Source organism: Staurois parvus, unplaced genomic scaffold, assembly GCF_062004578.1.
Source record: "Staurois parvus isolate SC_StPar_1 unplaced genomic scaffold, SC_StPar_1.0 ptg000560l, whole genome shotgun sequence".
Lineage (NCBI taxonomy): Eukaryota > Metazoa > Chordata > Amphibia > Anura > Ranidae > Staurois > Staurois parvus.
This window is the reverse complement of record NW_028318356.1, coordinates 1,036,625-1,056,029: the sequence shown is the minus strand read 5'-3', so window position 1 is coordinate 1,056,029 and position 19,405 is coordinate 1,036,625. Positions and strand designations below refer to the sequence as shown.

General features: G+C 40.4%; 1 protein-coding gene across 4 annotated transcripts in view; it reads left to right on the top strand.

The window, feature by feature from the left end:
- The window catches only part of LOC149450909 (coagulation factor XIII B chain-like), a 168,708-nt gene that overhangs the window by 35,587 nt on the left and 113,716 nt on the right, over positions 1-19,405 (top strand). For all 4 annotated transcript variants that reach the window (XM_089691274.1, XM_089691273.1, XM_089691276.1 and 1 more), the window contains exon 4: positions 1,678-1,754. In XM_089691274.1, coding sequence (XP_089547400.1) covers positions 1,678-1,754 — 77 coding nt within the window. The remainder of the gene's footprint in view (positions 1-1,677; positions 1,755-19,405) is intronic.

The following is a 19,405-nucleotide window of genomic DNA, read 5'->3' as shown; positions in this document are numbered from 1 at the left end:
CTATTGTTGTGACTTAGATGACATTCAGAACACATTTTATGCCCAAATTATGCAAAACTCCACGTAATCCCAAGGGGTTCACATACTTTTTCTTGCAACTGTATGTAACAAAAACCAGTCCAAAAAAACTCCTTCATCACTGATGCACCCAGTGACTTATCAAGTGGAAGTAAAAATGTGTATCCAAGTGCTCCCTCCACAAAAATCTGGAAATGCACTCACAAAAAAAAGATACCAAACTTAATATAGAAAGGCAAGGACAGCATGGATTTCCTAAAGGTAGATGGACACACTACCTGAACAGCTTTCAGGAGAATAATCTCCCATAAACAGCTCAGATACTTAATTCCATTGTCCCAGGGTGGGTGCATGAGCAGGATTTGGGTAGAAGGAACACTTGGATACACATTTTTACGTCAACTTAAGAACTCACTGGTTGCATCTCAGGGGCGGACTGACCATTTGGAAACTTGGGCACTGCTCGAGGGCCCGGAGTCAGTAGGGGGCCCCATGAGATGCCCCTGGTACCTTTTTCATAGGCTTTTTTTAGTTTGGGCAAGGACACAGGGGCCCCATGATCCCCTATTGCCTTGGGGCCCCATGAGTTGTCAGTCTGCCCCTGTGCATCATTTATGAAGTAACATTTTTTGGACTGGCTATGAACTATTTCTATTGTTGTATTACAATTGGATGATTTTTGTCTGCACATTTATCTGGACTTCAAGATTTGTTTTAACATATTTGTTTGTTCACCTATTGGGATACATGATGTATTCATTTTCATTCTGTGTTCACCTTACTTTGATAAGGATTGTTTTGCACTTCATAAGCAGTTAATATTTAGACTAGCTCTGCTGTATAAGGGGAATCTCTTATACACCTTTCCTATACATTCCTTTGAGTTTTCCTGAAAACAAGTGTTCACTGCAAGCTAATCTGGGTGCTCCTGGGCTCCATTTCTGTCCCAGCACATGCACACTTTTTACCCATCAGGTGAACAATGCAGTAAACAGTAGTGGCCAGGTACGCTCACAACTTAGTAGGTGTCATTGTGCAATCTGATTTGTCTGGGTTCCTTTAAAAAGGAATAAGTCTAAAGTCTGGGTGCATATTGTATTGTTTACTGCTAGCCGCAACTCAGTCCAGTCTTCTTGAATTACCTTTGCTGCTGACTTGACTTGTTTGCCTCACATAAACTCTTCCTGTCCTAACCTCATTCCAATCCCAGACAGCAACGTTTTCTACATTTTGGCTTTGGTTTACAGCTCTACTAGTTAAAAATAACTTCTGACAGAATCCAAAATGATGATAATTTCACTTTTTTGTGCCATCCATGCCCAGCTACTTTGCCTCACTTGTATTAAAATTATTCTGTGTTTAATCCAATTGACTTCCTTTTGCCCACTTGGACCTAGTCTTGGACTGTTTGACTACTCCTTAGCCTTTTGCCTGCATCCTTGCCAGGTAATGGTCAGCCTGCCCATTAAACAAGTAGCTGGTAATAATGGCATTTCAGTACAGAATAATGTATAGTAAAAAAGAAAATGAATATGCATTAAGTAATCATGTGAGAATGCTTTTCACGTGTCTGTTATCATTGGCTTCTTTATTTTAAAAAAATCTTATGTATGTTGTATATTGTGCTTTGTTCTGAATGTATATATTTCTATTCCTTAGGTATCAAATGATTAGCAAACATAAAACTATTGAGTGCACAGCAACTGGTTGGTCAAGAGGCCTTCCTCACTGTGAAGGTAACAATACATTTTTACATTACAGTTACAGCAGTCCCTTCTGTAGGTTTGTTCTTAAGTTGAATTTGTATGTAAGTTGGAACAGGTACAGTTTTTCTTTGTGACTTGATTAATACTTCTGGCAGTTGTGGCTGCAATCTCTCTTGGTCCACCTGACGTTGGCTTGGTATCAAGAGATCCCTAAACTTCTTAAAAAGCGATTGAACAGTACAGACTGGCATATTCAAGGCTTTGTATATCTTTTTATATCCTGTTCCATCCTTATAAAGTTGCATTACCTTGTTATGCAGGTCTTATGACTTATTTTATGCTCCCCATGGCTCAGTATATAGTCTGCTCAGTGCATCCATGTGAGAGCTAATAAACTCACTATTTACACACAGACACTAATTGCAATTTAAAAAGTCACAGATGTGGGAAATTAACTTTTAATTGCCGTTTTACCCGTGTGTGTCACCTTGTTCATCTGTACCAAGGCTAAACATTCCAGGGTTGAGCAGCAATGTTTTCGCTCGGCGGTTTCTGGGACCAGCATGATGTCATGCTGCCTCCATTCTTAAGTATGAGTCGTATGTAAGTCAGATGTTTGTAACTCAGGGACTGCCTGTATATACTAGTTGAATTTTGTTCAATATTTTTCATTGTAAGAATGTTGTAATAATTCAACAGATAATAAAATGGTGCAGCACTAATACTGTATATCAATAAAAAAAAACTCTTCATAAATAGTTAAGCAAAAGCAAGTAGAAAAGTAAACTCCAGAAAAAAAAATACAATCATATAAAGTCTCTATTGGTGCAAAATCAAGTGTTTCTGTGCACCACTTCAACTCAACACACAAGTGCTCTTCAGGGTTTTTCCCTTCTTCCTTTGTCTGTGCTCATTCACCAGACAAATTGTGACTTATGCATATAAGAAATCACAACAGCACTTTGGGGGTTAAAAATCCTATCTCTTCCTTAGTAATCAACTTGCTCATCCATACCCCAGCAACAAGAGAGACCAGCCAGGTTCATAAACCAGGTCCACTACACTCCTCCTTAATCAGTACTCTCAGAGAAAAGAAACATTACTGCATTAATGTTTATTAAAAGCAATAAAATAAACAAGTAAAAACTCACACTTACATGGTGCCCATCCAGCACCTGGATCAATCAGCCTAGTTCCTGTATAGCAGCAATGCTTCACTTGCTTCCCACTGAGTACGAGTGTATGTTCCACAGCATCCCATGGAGTGGAAGTGACATAATCACCTGGAGACCACCCCACGCATTTCGTTAATTCATTATGTCAATCAGGGATTGCCAGAATATGTATTCATCAAAACAACAAAATTAGGAGAGAAGTAGCCAAAGCTTTTTTGGATAACAGGAGTGTAGTTTGTTCTGCACTCCTATGAGCCTATTGTTGGCTGACGTCACAGAGCCATTCCAGGCTCTGAAAAGATTCCGAACATATGGTCAGGATCCTTCAAGAAGCCTGGGCCGGCACCTGGCTTAGCCCCTCAGCAATCTGCTGAGAGCCTAAGCCAGCCCCTCCCATACTCTCCACAGCCTACCGCTCCAGTGAGCGCTGGAGGGGCAGAGCAGAGAGCCAGAGACTGACAGTCATGGCTCTCTGCTCAGAGTGGAGTGGAGAAGGGAGCGATCATCTGTGTTTGATTACTCAGTTCTCACTGCAGAGCCAGCAGGGAACAGATGCAGCATTGAATTGATGCTGCATCCACCTAGGTAAGTAATGTTTTTTTTTCTTTTAAAAGCCCATACTTCTCTTTTAAGAACGGGAAAAGTAGAGATTAGGGAAAGGGTAAAAGAAGAAGAAGGAAGGGAAAGGGGAAAAAAATGGAAGGGATCCCAGGGACAAGAGAAGTGCTCTAGAGAGCTCCCTAGAGATTAATATGCATATACTGAGCCCAAGGGCTCTATAACTTTGCAAGCCATTTATTAGAGTAATGGATAATGCTGGCTAGTTTCTTGTGAGTCATGATCCACAAGATTTTATGCCGTACCTGGGAGATGGGAACAGAAGTCTTCTTTCAAGACCTAGCATTATTTAATTTAGCTGATAAGAGGATGAAAAATGTCATTCTGAGTAGCTAATGACACTTTTTTAAGTGGTTCATTCAACAGAGCAACTTGTGCCGATTTCAGAATGAAAACTCTAGTGACCTGCCTCAGAAGCGTAAACACTCTGTTCCGAAAGCCTTGAAGATGAATGAAGAATTTTTGTGGATTTTGAAATATTATCACTGTACTGGTAGTTTGTCTGGTAAATGTACTGTGGAAGTATAGGATGTACTTCTGGGAGCAGCAGCTGGGCTAAGAGTGGTTACCAGTGTGCGCAGTGGTTTCCATATAAATGTTGTAAGATCGTTTGTTTGTTTTTGTAATCATTAAAGTGATTCTAAAGGCTTACATTTAAAAACAAACAAACATGTCTATACTTACGTGCATTGTGCAGTGATTTTGCACAGAGCAGTCCGGATCCTCCTCTTCTTGGGTCCCCCGTCAGCTCTCCTGGCCTCTCCCTCCTGTCGGGTGCCCCCACATCAAGCAGCTTGCTATGGGGGCACCCAAGCATGCTCACTCAACAGCCTCTGATCCCTGTGTCCATTCACACATGGAGCCTCAGCTCTGCCGCACCCCCGCTCTCTTCTAATTGACCAACTGGTTGTGATTGACAGCAGTGGGAGCCAAAGGCTTCCACTGCTGTCTCAGCCAAGACTTCAGTGCAAATTGCTAAATCGTGAGGTGGCTTAGGTGAGTATTGGGGGGGATACTGCACAGAGAAGGTTTTTTACCTTTATGCATAGAATGCATGCAGGTAAAAAACCTTGAGCCTTTACAACCACTTTAACCACTTCAAGTCCGGACACTTTTACCCCCTTCCTGTCCAGGACAATTTTCAGCTTTCAGTGCTATTACACTTTGAATGACAATTGCGAGATCATGTAACACTGTACCCATATGAATTTTTTAGCATTTGTTTTGAGACAGATAAAGTTTTATTTTGGTGATATTTATTCACCACTGGGATTTTTATTTTTTTTTTTGCTATATAAATGAAAAAGTCCAAAAATGTTGAAAAAAAAGTGTTTTTCTCATAAATAACCTTTCTTCATAAATCTCATAAATCCTGGCCAAAATATATTTATTTATCTTTTTACTAAAAAAAATAACACAAATTAGTTTATAACCAAAAATTATGATTGCTTTTATACCCATAAAGGCTGCAAAAGCAATAATTTCTCCTTCTCTCTGGCTGCATTCTTGCAGCCATTGAGAAATACTGTGAGAGCTGTGATTGGTCATCTGTATGTCATCTGTTGTGAATAGCCTTGTACCATGTGACCTCTGTGATAATTCACAGATTTCACTAGTAGTAAGCAATGATGTCAGCAACTGTCATCGTGCTTACTACTATTCATGTGATCACTGATTGGACCTCACACAGAGGTACAGCGATCGGTGTTCCGCTGTGTCCTCCGGACAGAGAGGGCACCGAATCGTGGTGCCGCACGCTCCCAGGGAGCGCGCACAGGCTGTAAATGCGTTTATGAACGGCAACCCGCTTCTGCACTGCTCCCATCCGGCCCATGTACAAAAATGGAGCAGTACAGGAGCGGGTTACCGTTCATAAACAGTGCCCACATTTACAGCCTGTACACGCTCCCTGGGAGCTTGCGGCACCATGACCCGGTGCTTGCTGTGTTAATCTTTGTTTTTGTTCGCAGTAATGAGAAAATGTTAATATTTTTTTGGAATGTACAAATTTCTAACAGCATATGTGCTTTTCATTTGTTAAAGTTTATTCATTCCAAAATTGAAAAGGCAATAAAATCTTTAACTTTTTTCAAATAATATTCGAATGTTCTAAGAATTGTTATACGAACTTTCCTAAGATTGTTCTTACAAACTTTTGTATGAAATTCTACTAGAGTGTACTCAGCTTAATATTTTTTATCTGTACTATAAGCTTGCTAAATAACTATTTTTGAAAAATTGTATATGTGACAAAAGTTAGCCCCTTAATCCTATTCTGTTGAGAAGCAAGCAGGAAAAAAGTTTGTTTCCATTGTGTTTTTAAACAGGATGGGTAAACAAACTCTCGTTGAGGAGGGACCTCTGGACTTGCAGTATACATTTTATCTAGAAAATTCTTGTGAAAGCTTTTGCAAAAGGCTTACACATTTAGATTTCTCTCATTTAGCTCATGGGCAACAAGAATCATGCTAATTTTATATTACAGTTCTCCATCCATTATTAGAGAAGGTCTTAGAGATGAGGGCTGGATATTTCTTTGTTGAGTTAAACAAGGGCTTGTATACAATATTTAGAATCTTTTGCCAACTTAGAAATTCCAATCGATAGAATTCATGCCTTACTTTCTTGATCATAGGAAATGGTACAATGAACCCTGGAGCTAGATTTGCTGTGGAAGCTCAATGTTTTGAGAAAGAGCTCTATGTCATCAACTGAGAAATGATGGGTGTTGGTTTGATGTCTAGTTCGAAACTGTGATATGTTACTGTGAAACAAAGTCCATACTCACAACAGAACAGCCCAGGAAACGATGGCAAAACTGCTAGTGGGAGGGTTGTTTAAGTAGTACATTTTGGGAGGGTCTCTAAACACAAAATAAAAGAGGGTTATCCAAGTAGAGTTGCAAGAAACTATTAAAGGTGAAGTCAGAAAGCAATAATTACCTTACAAATGGGGTTTCAGCACCAAAATACTGGTGCTATTACTTTTATGCATGGGTGTCAGGAATCAAGGAATGACCAGAAAGGTGTGGACTGACACAGGGAAACGCAGGTTTCAGGAATAGTATAATACAGGTTATTATTAGCCACCCAGATATATATATAAACGCACAGTGAGCAAACCAACCTTCCACTAATCTTAGGAGGTGCAAGAACACAGGCGTAGTCAGGGCTGGAGAGGTGGAATGGTCAGGCCGGCCGTAGGGTTCTGTAACGACTGCCTGGTGGTACCTCTAACGGTCCCCAGGGCAGGATTCCCCAGGGCGCGGAGTCTAAGTCCCAGTCTGCTATTCACCAGGGCCCCTGATGGTGGGGATGGACTTGGAGCAGACAGGAACCAGGTCGCGGCCCCTGAGTACACCTGCTAGTGATAGAGGGATCCGCCAGAGGTATGTGCAGGTACGGCTGGATCCGTGCAGGATGGATGGATGGCAGAGTAGTTAGCGTGGTCAGACGGGCCAAGTCAGCAACGTGCGGGCAGCAAGGTATCAAAGGAGCAGGCAGAGAATGGTCAAGGTCACAAGCCGGGTTCAGTAACTCACGGACAGCGCAGTACAGAGGATCAGGCAGAAGGATGGTCAGGGATGAGCCAGTAGTCAGAACAGGAGACGGTCAACAGGAATCAGGATCAGGCAGGGTCGGCAACAAGGTATCTTCTCACAGGAACTAGGAACAGGATACAGGGGCTCATGGGAAAACATACACCAAGGCCCAGAGTACAGGCCTGGTCATGCCTTATATACACCTTTCTGTAATCAGCCCCAGGTTTGGCTGATTGTGAGCTTCTGGCTGCTAAGAGCACCCGCTGGTCAGCTCTGGTACTGCAGCCCACACGGCAGGAGAGTCCCACCACGAGTGCTGAGAGCACCCGCTGGTCAGCTCTGGTACTGCAGCCCACACGGCAGGAGAGTCCCACCACCAGTGCTGAATCCATTCCTGACAATGGGATTAGGTTAGTGATTAGTATATTAATTGAATGTTAAATGTCAAATATTAGGAGGTTAAGGTTGTTGGAAAGCTGTTATTATTATTATACAGTATTTATATAGCGCTAAAAAGTTTGCTCAGCGCTGTACATTATAGTGGGGGGACTGCACATGAGACAATACAGTAACAAAACAAAACACGAGGGATTCAAGGGCCCTGCTCTTTCGAGCTTACAATCTAGGAGGGAGGGGATAGTGGTACAGGAGGAAGTGGCTGTGGGGGATGTAGTGGTAGGAGGAGTGGAGGAGATCAGCTGTTAGGTGAGGGTAGGCTTCCCTAAAGAGATGGGTTTTCAGGGTGTGCCTAAAGGTGAGGAGGGTAGGTTAGAGTCTGATGGATTGGGGTAGTGAGTTCCAGAGGATGGGGGAAGTCCTGGAGAAGTCCTGCAGTTGGGCGTTGGAGGTGGAGACCAGGGAGCTAGAAAGTAGGAGTTCTTGTGAGGAGCGAAGATTATGGGTAGGGTGGTATTTGGGTATCAGGTCGGTGAGGTAGTTTGGGGCTGCGTTATGAATGGCTTTGTATGTCTGTGTTAGTAGTTTGAATTTAATGCGTTGGGCTGTTATAGATATGACTCTTACCATTAGGATGTTGCTGTATGCATGGCTGAACCCTTCTTGTTTCATTGGAAAACAACAGCAACACAGAGACAGGAAATTACATCACAACCATGTAGTTCCACTAAGAAAAATATTACATTAATCATGAAATAAGCACTACCAACCAGTGGCAGAGCTACTAATTACAGTATAATAAAATAAAATAAGAGAATATAAGACAATGATTGTTGCTTCTATGTCTTTATGAACAGCATGTTAATACCATCACTCAACAACTAAATCTTGCGTAATTCCCACCTTCTTTCAGTGTTCTTCAAACATTGGCTTTGATTGTGGTTGAACTGTATAGATGTGCCCCCCTCCCCCACACTGCTTGTCTATACTGTCCATTTTTAAGTAGAAAATCTTCTCTTTCCAATTTTTGCTAAGCTGTTTCCACTGGTGTGCTTACACCTTTGCTTTTCAGCTTGGAGCTGGTTGAATGATCACATTGGTTCATCTGCTTTAATCAACTTTTTGTTCCCCTGAATAGATAGCTTTTGCATTTCTTCTCATGACGCTGGCTTAGGCTATGACACTGAGAAATATATATGACATGTGTCTAGCTGGGGTGCCCTTAATGGATCTTGCAGATTCTCTGAGGTTGCAGGTGGTTCAGCTTCTTTCTTTTCAGAAGATAAATTACTCACAACAACTTCCATTTCCGTGAAGTTCTATTCTTTCTTCGCAGTACTGGTGGGCCTTCTTGCTCATATAAAGAATGCTGCCTTCATGAGGTTTCAGGAGTCTTCTGACATGGGTATTTCATTTATGATTACACTTCTGTTGATTGTTGCCTTATTGGTGTTTAGATGTAGAATTATGTAACCCTTTTGAGACTCACTGTAGTTAACAAATATACCTTCCTTAGAGCAAGGTTGTTACTAGAGATGAGCGAATCGAACCAGGCGAACCGGAATTCGAGTCGAATTTCAGGAAATATTCGATTCGCGTCGAATCCGAAATTTTGCCTACTTCGGGTGCGCGAATCGAACATTTCTCGATCAGCCGGCAAAAGTGTCCCTGCAGTGAGCTCCGCTATTTCTGACAGTTCTCTGACAGAAGGAACACATGTTTAGCGGTTGAAACATTGTATCTATTAGTTTACATTTAGGATACAGATGTTTCAACCGCTGTACATGTGAAGAAGCTGTGAGAGAACTGTCAGAAATAGAGGAACTCTGCACATACACTTTTTGCCGGCTTGGAATTATTCTTCTTTTCATCCTACTTCTTCTTCTTCTTCTTCATCCTCATCCTCATCCTCTTCTTCTGAGGATGAGGATGAAGAAGAGGAAGAAGAAGTAGGATGAAAAGAAGAATAATTCCAAGCCGGCAAAAAGTGTATGTGCAGAGTTCCTCTATTCTGCAGATACACTTAGAGGAGCTCTGCAGATACACTTAGAGGAGCTCTGCACATACACTTTTTGCCTGTTTGGAATTAATCTTATTTTCATCCTACTTCTTCTTCTTCTTCTTCTTCATCCTCATCCTCAGAAGAAGAAGAAGAGGATGAAGAAGAAGAAGAAGAAGTAGGATGAAAATAAGAATAATTGCAAGCCGGCAAAAAGTGTATGTGCAGAGTTCCTCTATTCTGCAGATACACTTAGAGGAGCTCTGCAGATACACTTAGAGGAGCTCTGCACATACACTTTTTGCCGGCTTGGAATTAATCTTATTTTCATCCTACTTCTTCTTCTTCATCCTCATCCTCATCCTCAGAAGAAGAAGAAGAGGATGAGGATGAAGAAGAAGAAGAAGAAGTAGGATGAAAATAAGAATAATTCCAAGCCGGCAAAAAGTGTATGTGCAGAGTTCCTCTATTCTGCAGATACACTTAGAGGAGCTCTGCAGATACACTTAGAGGAGCTCTGCACATACACTTTTTGCCGGCTTGGAATTAATCTTATTTTCATCCTACTTCTTCTTCTTCTTCATCCTCATCCTCAGAAGAAGAAGAAGAGGATGAGGATGAGGATGAAGAAGAAGAAGAAGAAGAAGTAGGATGAAAATAAGAATAATTCCAAGCCGGCAAAAAGTGTATGTGCAGAGCTCCTCTAAGTGTATCTGCAGAATAGAGGAACTCTGCACATACACTTTTTGCCGGAAACCGCTGTATGGAGGGAATGTCCCAGAACTGTCAGAAATAGACTATTTCTGACAGTTCTGGGACATTCACTCCATACAGCGGTTTCAACTGCTGTATGGAGGGAATGTCATAGAACTGTCAGAAATAGACTATTAATGACAGTTCTGGGACTGTCCTTCCATACAGCGGTTGAAACATTGTATCTATTTGTTTCCATAAATGGATCCATTTATGGAAACAAATAGATACAATGTTTCAACCGCTGTATGGAAGGACAGTCCCAGAACTGTCATTAATAGTCTATTTCTGACAGTTCTATGACATTCCCTCCATACAGCGGTTGAAACCGCTGTATGGAGTGAATGTCCCAGAACTGTCATAAATAGTCTATTTCTGACAGTTCTGGGACATTCACTCCATACAGCGGTTGAAACATTGTATCTATTTTTTTCCATAAATGACATTCTGCAGATACACTTAGAGGAGCGCTGCAGATACACTTTTTGCCGGCTTGGAATTATTCTTATTTTCATCCTACTTCTTCTTTTTCTTCTTATGAGGATGAGGATGAAGAAGAAGAAGTAGGATGAAAATAAGATTAATTCCAAGCCGGCAAAAAGTGTATCTGCAGCGCTCCTCTAAGTGTATTTGCAGAATGTCATTTATGGAAAAAAATAGATACAATGTTTCAACCGCTGTATGGAGTGAATGTCCCAGAACTGTCATAAATAGTCTATTTCTGACAGTTCTGGGACATTCACTCCATACAGCTGTTTCAACCGCTGTATGGAGGGAATGTCATAGAACTGTCAGAAATAGACTATTAATGACAGTTCTGGGACTGTCCTTCCATACAGCGGTTGAAACATTGTATCTATTTGTTTCCATAAATGGATCCATTTATGGAAACAAATAGATACAATGTTTCAACCGCTGTATGGAAGGACAGTCCCAGAACTGTCATTAATAGTCTATTTCTGACAGTTCTATGACATTCCCTCCATACAGCGGTTGAAACAGCTGTATGGAGTGAATGTCCCAGAACTGTCATAAATAGTCTATTTCTGACAGTTCTGGGACATTCACTCCATACAGCGGTTGAAACATTGTATCTATTTTTTTCCATAAATGACATTCTGCAGATACACTTAGAGGAGCGCTGCAGATACACTTTTTGCCGGCTTGGAATTATTCTTATTTTCATCCTACTTCTTCTTTTTCTTCTTATGAGGATGAGGATGAAGAAGAAGAAGTAGGATGAAAATAAGATTAATTCCAAGCCGGCAAAAAGTGTATCTGCAGCGCTCCTCTAAGTGTATTTGCAGAATGTCATTTATGGAAAAAAATAGATACAATGTTTCAACCGCTGTATGGAAGGACAGTCCCAGAACTGTCATAAATAGTCTATTTCTGACAGTTCTGGGACATTCACTCCATACAGCTGTTTCAACCGCTGTATGGAGGGAATGTCATAGAACTGTCAGAAATAGACTATTAATGACAGTTCTGGGACTGTCCTTCCATACAGCGGTTGAAACATTGTATGTATTTGTTTCCATAAATGGATCCATTTATGGAAACAAATACATACAATGTTTCAACCGCTGTATGGAAGGACAGTCCCAGAACTGTCATTAATAGTCTATTTCTGACAGTTCAATGACATTCCCTCCATACAGCGGTTGAAACAGCTGTATGGAGTGAATGTCCCAGAACTGTCAGAAATAGACTATTTCTGACAGTTCTGGGACAATCACTCCATACAGCGGTTTCAACCGCTGTATGGAGGGAATGTCATAGAACTGTCAGAAATAGACTATTAATGACAGTTCTGGGACTGTCCTTCCATACAGCGGTTGAAACATTGTATCTATTTGTTTCCATAAATGGATCCATTTATGGAAACAAATAGATACAATGTTTCAACCGCTGTATGGAAGGAATGTCCCAGAACTGTCATAAATTGTCTATTTCTGACAGTTCTATGTCATTCCCTCCATACAGCGGTTGAAACCGCTGTATGGAGTGAATGTCCCAGAACTGTCAGAAATAGACAGAAACTGTCACAGAACTGTCCTTCTTCTCATCCTTCTCCTTCTTCTCATCCTTCTTCTCATCCTTCTTCTCATCCTTCTTCTCATCCTTCTCCTTCTTCTCATCCTTCTCCTTCTTCTCATCCTTCTCCTTCTCCTTCTTCTCATCCTTCTCCTTCTTCTCATCCTTCTTCTTATCCTTCTCCTTCTTCTCATCCTTCTCCTTCTTCTCATCCTTCTCCTTCTCCTTCTTCTCATCCTTCTCCTTCTCCATCTTCTCATCCTTCTCCTTTTCCTTCTTCTCATCCTTCTGCTTCTCCTTCTCCTTCTCCTTCTTCTCATCCTTCTCCTTCTTCTCATCCTTCTCCTTCTTCTCATCCTTCTCCTTCTTCTCATCCTTCTCCTTCTCCTCATCCATCTCCTTCTCCTTCATCTCATCCTTCTCCTTCTCCTTCTTCTCATCCTTCTCCTTCTCCATCTTCTCATCCTTCTCCTTCTCCTTCTTCTCATCCTTCTCCTTCTTCTCATCCTTCTCCTTCTTCTCATCCTTCTTTTTCTCCTCATCCTTCTCCTTCTCCTTCTTCTCATCCTTCTCCTTCTCCTTCTTCTCATCCTTCTCCTTCTCCTTCTTCTCATCCTTCTCCTCATCCTTCTCCTTCTCCTTCTTCTCATCCTTCTCCTTCTTCTCATCCTTCTCCTTCTCCTTCTTCTCATCCTTCTCCTTCTTCTCATCCTTCTCCTTCTCCTTCTTCTCATCCTTCTCCTTCTCCTTCTTCTCATCCTTCTCCTTCTTCTCATCCTTCTCCTTCTTCTCATCCTTCTCCTTATCCTTCTCCTTCTTCTCATCCTTCTCCTTCTTCTCATCCTTCTCCTTCTTCTCATCCTTCTCCTTCTCCTTCTTCTCATCCTTCTCCTTCTTCTCATCCTTCTCCTTCTTCTCATCCTTCTCCTTCTCCTCATCCTTCTCCTTCTCCTTCTTCTCATCCTTCTCCTTCTCCATCTTCTCATCCTTCTCCTTCTCCTTCTTCTCATCCTTCTCCTTCTCCTTCTTCTCATCCTTCTCCTTCTTCTCATCCTTCTCCTTCTTCTCATCCTTCTCCTTCTTCTCATCCTTCTCCTTCTCCTCATCCTTCTCCTTCTTCTCATCCTTCTCCTTCTCTTTCTTCTCATCCTTCTCCTTCTCCTTCTTCTCATCCTTCTCCATCTTCTCATCCTTCTCCTTCTTCTCATCCTTCTCCTTCTTCTCATCCTTCTCCTTCTCCTTCTTCTCATCCTTCTCCTTCTTCTCATCCTTCTCCTTCTTCTCATCCTTCTCCTTCTTCTCATCCTTCTCCTTCTCCTTCTTCTCATCCTTCTCCTTCTCCTTCTTCTCATCCTTCTCCTTCTTCTCATCCTTCTCCTTCTTCTCATCCTTCTCCTTCTTCTCATCCTTCTCCTTCTCCTTCTTCTCATACTTCTCCTTCTCCTTCTTCTCATCCTTCTCCTCCTTCTTCTCATCCTTCTCCTTCTCCTTCTCCTTCTCCTTCCTCATCTCCAAGGGCATTTAAATTAAAGGTACAGTGTTCTGCACTAATTTAAAGGCTCTCTGAAGCCTAGAAACCCTTTTTATAAGTCATCTTCGTAGCGAAGAAATTCGCATCGAATCGAATTTCACACTGGAGTTCGCCGAATCAGCCGAATCGAATTTTTGAGAAATTCGCTCATCTCTAGTTGTTACAGTACCACCAGGTCCACCAGGACATCTACCAGGACTTCCAGAACTCCTACTTTAAGAATTCCCACCAGTATTTCCAGAATTCCTGTGAGAACTCTTAGTCACAGAATCACTGCCACTGCTCCCAGAATCCATTTCAGAAATTCCAATATCTCTGCCAGTGCTCTCAATCATACTCACAGAATCTGTGCAAGTATTTCCAATGCTGATCACAAAATCCCTGCCAGTCCGTCCAGTATCCCTACCAATAATTTCATTGGCACCCAAATAATCTTTACCAGTACTTCCAATACTACTCGCAGAATCCTTGTCTGGACTTCCAGTATCATTTTCAGTATTTCCAATGCCACTGGCAGCATTTTCAACAGTCCTCTCCAGGTGGTTTTAGTCATATTTGTGTACTTGTGACAGAAACAATTGAGTACTGTCCGTGATACTTTTTTTATTTGCACTAACATATAATTTTCAGGACAAGCTTTCGGGGTATGTCCCCTTCTTCAAGGTCCAAGCAGTACTACTTCACAAAGTTTTAGCAGAATGTTAAAAGTAACAATCTCTGAGGGGGAAGGGGAAAATACACACTCAAACAAATGTACACAGCAATGGTTATAAAACTAGGATTAGACTAGAGATAAGACAGAGCAAAAGCAAAGACTGGGGGGGGGGACAATACTCGCAGAGGGGGTCGCAAAACTGTTGGATAATGAGAGGAATCCCATGTCCAAATAAAGGCCGTTATCTTTTATATCTAATAGAAATATCATTCTTAGTTCAAAAGTTTTCCTTTCCTGGATAGTTTTGATATTTCCTTTAAGAACTAAGATATTGAGGTCTTCCATAGTGTGGTCCAGTTGTGCGAAATGGTGTCCCACAGATGTGCAGAAGTCAACTTTAAATTCCTTGATGGTATGTCTGTGCAGATTCATCCTGTCCTGTTTCGCCAATGTAAGATACTTTGCTGCATTTTCTGCAATGGATAAGGTACACAGCATTACTGGAGGTACAGCTGAATGATCCGGTGATACTGAAGATCCCTTTTGAGTGTGTGACACTTTTTGATGGATTAATTTGGTTGCACAGTTTGCGTTGTTTTTTATTGCAGGGTTTGCTTCCATTATTTGTGACATCATAATCAGAGGTTTCCTACTGATTCGTTTATTTCTGAGGTTTGGGGGTTGTCTAAAAGCCAGTGTTGGGGGTTGCAGAAATATTTATTTCAGGTGACAGGGTTTAATTCTGAAAGAGCTCTTAACTGAATAAGTCAATGTCCCTTTAAACTGCAGTATAAGATCTTCTGCATTCTTGATGGGGCCTGAGTTGGTGCACTTTAAGAATTCAAATCCCTCTGAAAGCCAAAGGGGAAGTTACTTAATAAGAGGTGAATGCAAAGGAAAGGAGCTGCCCCTTTAAATGGTAGGTGGCTTTGGCGGTACCCCTGCAACACACACAGGGTAAAATGCAGATTTAAGCAGGAACACACATATATGAGAAGCAGCCCTTTTTTTAAGGATTAGCTCCTTTTGGGACCCCCAGTGGCAAACTACAACAAGGCAAGACCTCTTTGGAGAATGTGGGACCGATTGCGGTGGAAGTAATGATGCGGCTTAGCTTGCAGAGGGCAAGGCATGGCAGTGGGCTCCTGTGATTGGATTATGCTGAAGGTGTAGTAACCAGTGGGCTGGGTGAACTAGGCCTCAACATGTGTAACAGTTCCTCCTTCAGAGATCACTCCAGACAGCAGCACTCTGGACCACCTGCCCACGAGACAGCTCACCAGACTCGTCAGCGGTCAGCAACTTCTCCTTTTCCCTTCTCTCTCTCTGTAGCCTTGCCTGACCCGGTCCTCTGGCTTCCTGTCCTGCCTTCTCCTCCACACCTGTTCTCCAGCGCTCACTCCTCACCTCCTGACCCAGGTTCCCGGGCTTCTGTATTTATTTGCCTCCGCATACATGCCAGCTCCTCTGGGAAATGTAGTTTGTTAGCCCACTTTCAAACAGCAAAGTCCTGCAGTCAGCTTACAAATCCCTTAAAACTTTGCAACAAGGTCTGCAAAATTGGGCTGCAAGACACTGCCATCTTGTGTCCATTTAACATTGTGGTGGTTTATGTAAGGATTTATTCTACTTATAAAGGGCGTGTCCCTTTCCCTTAGATGAAATATTACAGTGCCTCCAGCCGTTAAAATACGGCAAATATTTAGTAAACCAATAATTTGGACACCTTGATAATTTGATCACCACTTATTATTATACCTTGAATTCTTTTAGCCAGTATGATTTCGTACCATACACACAAAATTTGCCTTATAATAGATAAATATAAAAATTTATTTATGTACAAAAATTATATATATATTAACACAAAATGCAAAAGACTGGTGATAAATGAATATTGATACACACGTTCAAAGATATACTATGCCAATATAATACACAATAATAATGTTTCTAAATAATGAAATCAATATAACAATTTCTAGATGATACTGATTAAAAATTAAATTTATTAATAACTAATAATTTTGAGTATCTCAAAGGTTATTTTCTCTCATTACGTGGCCATAGCAATGGAAGAAGATATTCTCTGATAAATTATACTCTGATTATTAATATTTAATAAATTATGAAATATGAAAAATTTGTAATATGACACCAAACAATTTTAACAGTAATACAGGATCTCTCTACATATATATAACTACCCAATATAGTTGTGATACACTAAGGTAATTCTATGACTCTACACAACAGAGAAAATAGGCAATGCAAAATTAAATGGACAGTCTCACCACACCCGGAATTCAGACTATGAAACTCTCCCGTGGATTCAGCTGGCAATGGAACGCCAGAGAGGTCTCTTCAGATGTCTTCAGATTTTCTTCTAATGAGGGTTTTTCTTCAGTCAGGTTTTTTCTTTTGATGAGGTTTTTTTTTCTCTAAAGGTGCATGGGCTTTTATACCAACTAACCCTTTGTTCTAAGATACCCTCCCACCAGGCTTCTTGATTGGCTAGTTGAGAAATGTATGTACATAAGCTATTTTTCACCTATCCGCCAGGTGGCGGTCTTGTACCATAGAACAATTTGAGTATTGATGATGACTCATACCTCGGGTGGAACTCAATGTAATTTTAGGTATTAAATATACGTCTTATCCAGATATATAGTTGATCATAGCTATAGTGTTCTAAATAAGAACCATGGAATATATGTGTATATTCAGTTATTCCTCCCTGAGATACAAGCTTGTGTGAAAGCATCTGTTTCCTGATAAGACATACCACTGATGCTAACTCACAATATATCTTACTTTTCATCATCTCAATACTCAAGTTAGTGATATACAATTCCCATTGCTGAATATTTGGTGGTGTGTGAAACCTATTCTTTATAACATCTATAGATACTATGCTTTTGTAGTAATATCTTTGTGGTTAGATACATTCAATTTTTAGCCTTAAATGACCGGAATTTAACTTTTAGTCTTAAAAGTGACACATTAAACCGATGTTTGTCCATTGTAAAGATGAGAGGCAATAACCAGGTGTCCTTGTAGTTTGAACAGACCATTTGAAAAGACTGATATCTCACCAGTCTCCTCAAGGGTTGTTTACTCTTCTCAAACGTTACTATAGTTTCACTTGTTGGTGTGGTGATTCACCATTTGAAGGTTTAAAGTCTTATTTGGCTGTCTATTTAACTTTTGTATATTCAGTCTTCCCGACCCCAATATACAAATAGTATTTATTTACAGTCCAAACAATCTATTGTCTTGTAAAAGAACTCACTTCACTCATTATGTCCATTTCTTAACTAGAGTCCTTCGAGGGTTCAACCAAGACAAATTAACCCTTAACATCCGGCTATGCTGAGTTGCTGTCATATAGGGTTATGTCTTGATAAAATCATGTTTTTGAGATGTAAATTCAAAAGGTCCACAACAACATCCTGCGAGCAGTATCACAGCAGGATGTTATACATGATTTGCTTTCAAATATAATGTGTTTTAGGTTAGGCTTCTTTCCATTCCATAGTGCATATGAAGTCTCTATTGTTTTTTCAGGTAAAAGGTTTTGAAGATAGCAGACTGTTATAATTTTCTCTCCCCAGTATGTTCTTAGCATATCCACATGAAAAAGCATGCTTCTGTCACTTAAACATAAAGCATGATTCATTCTCTCTGTAATGCCATTATTTTTTGAACTGTAGTACAGAGTCTGGAACACAATTTCAGGTCTTCTCAGATTAGCTTGTGAGGCCTATGAGGTAGTCTACGCGGTAGGAGGAAGTGACGTCAGATGCAAACCGGGAGCATTGCAGCGGTCATTTTAGGGAAGTCATATTGATATTGGAATTCATGTAAGCATTTACTCTTCAACAAAGGAGTATTTTTTATTGTAATGCTGCACTATGGATATTTATTATTTAGTACACATGTTGTGAGCATGGAAGTTAGAATGGAGAATCGTTATTATTATTAAGAAGGCACATTTGCAATACAGAGAGGGTAAGGTGCATGACCTAAAGGGGTATGGTGAAGCACTGTTGGTGGTGTGATATCTATGGTTACTAACACCTGGTGGAGTAATGGAGAAGACATGTTTTGCATGAAATTTATGGAGGCGGGTAAGAGTATATATTATTAATAGTGATTGGTGAAGAGCACAATATTCGGAATGCACTATATTCTGAGAGACTGAGCACATTTTATATGTTAAGGACATACTACACTATATTTATTTTTCTGTATTTGGGAGCACAAGCAGAAGAGTAGACAGAAGAAGAGTGGGGGAGTGAATGTCTTTTGGATTTTGAAGATTGATATTGTACTGATTTGATAGTGACTATACTTCTGCCCAAGGGGGGCAGTTATTTCCAGCTGCAAAATTGGTTTTGGACCTTTGGCATTTAGTGACATATAGATTGATAAGAAATACATACAGAGTAATTGGCTATAGACTTAGATCCTGTGACCAGAATTGCCTTGTAGCTTAATTGTGAACATGCTGACTTACCAGCATAGTTAAACACAGACAATTCTACATAAAATTGAAGACATATAAAAGACAATATGACTTCAGCATGGCTGACCTACTTTTCAAATCACATTAAATATACATATATCCCTTACATACATCCCTTACTAATCGAAGACATATAAAAGACAATATGGCTTCAGCATGGCTGAACTACTTTTCAAATCACATTAAATATACATATATCCCTTACTAATATTTAATAAAGCATTTGAATAAATGATACCCCAGACTCTGATTCCAAGAGGAAACCAAATTAAACACAGAGATACAGTACTTTCATTTAGACACTTTTTTGCAGTGTCTGGTGTGGATCCAATTGACTTTTCCTTCAATTTTTGTAAACTGTACATAAAATAGATGCTGTATTGTGTCTCTAACCATTTCCTTTTATATATATATATATATATATATATATATATATATATATATAAAT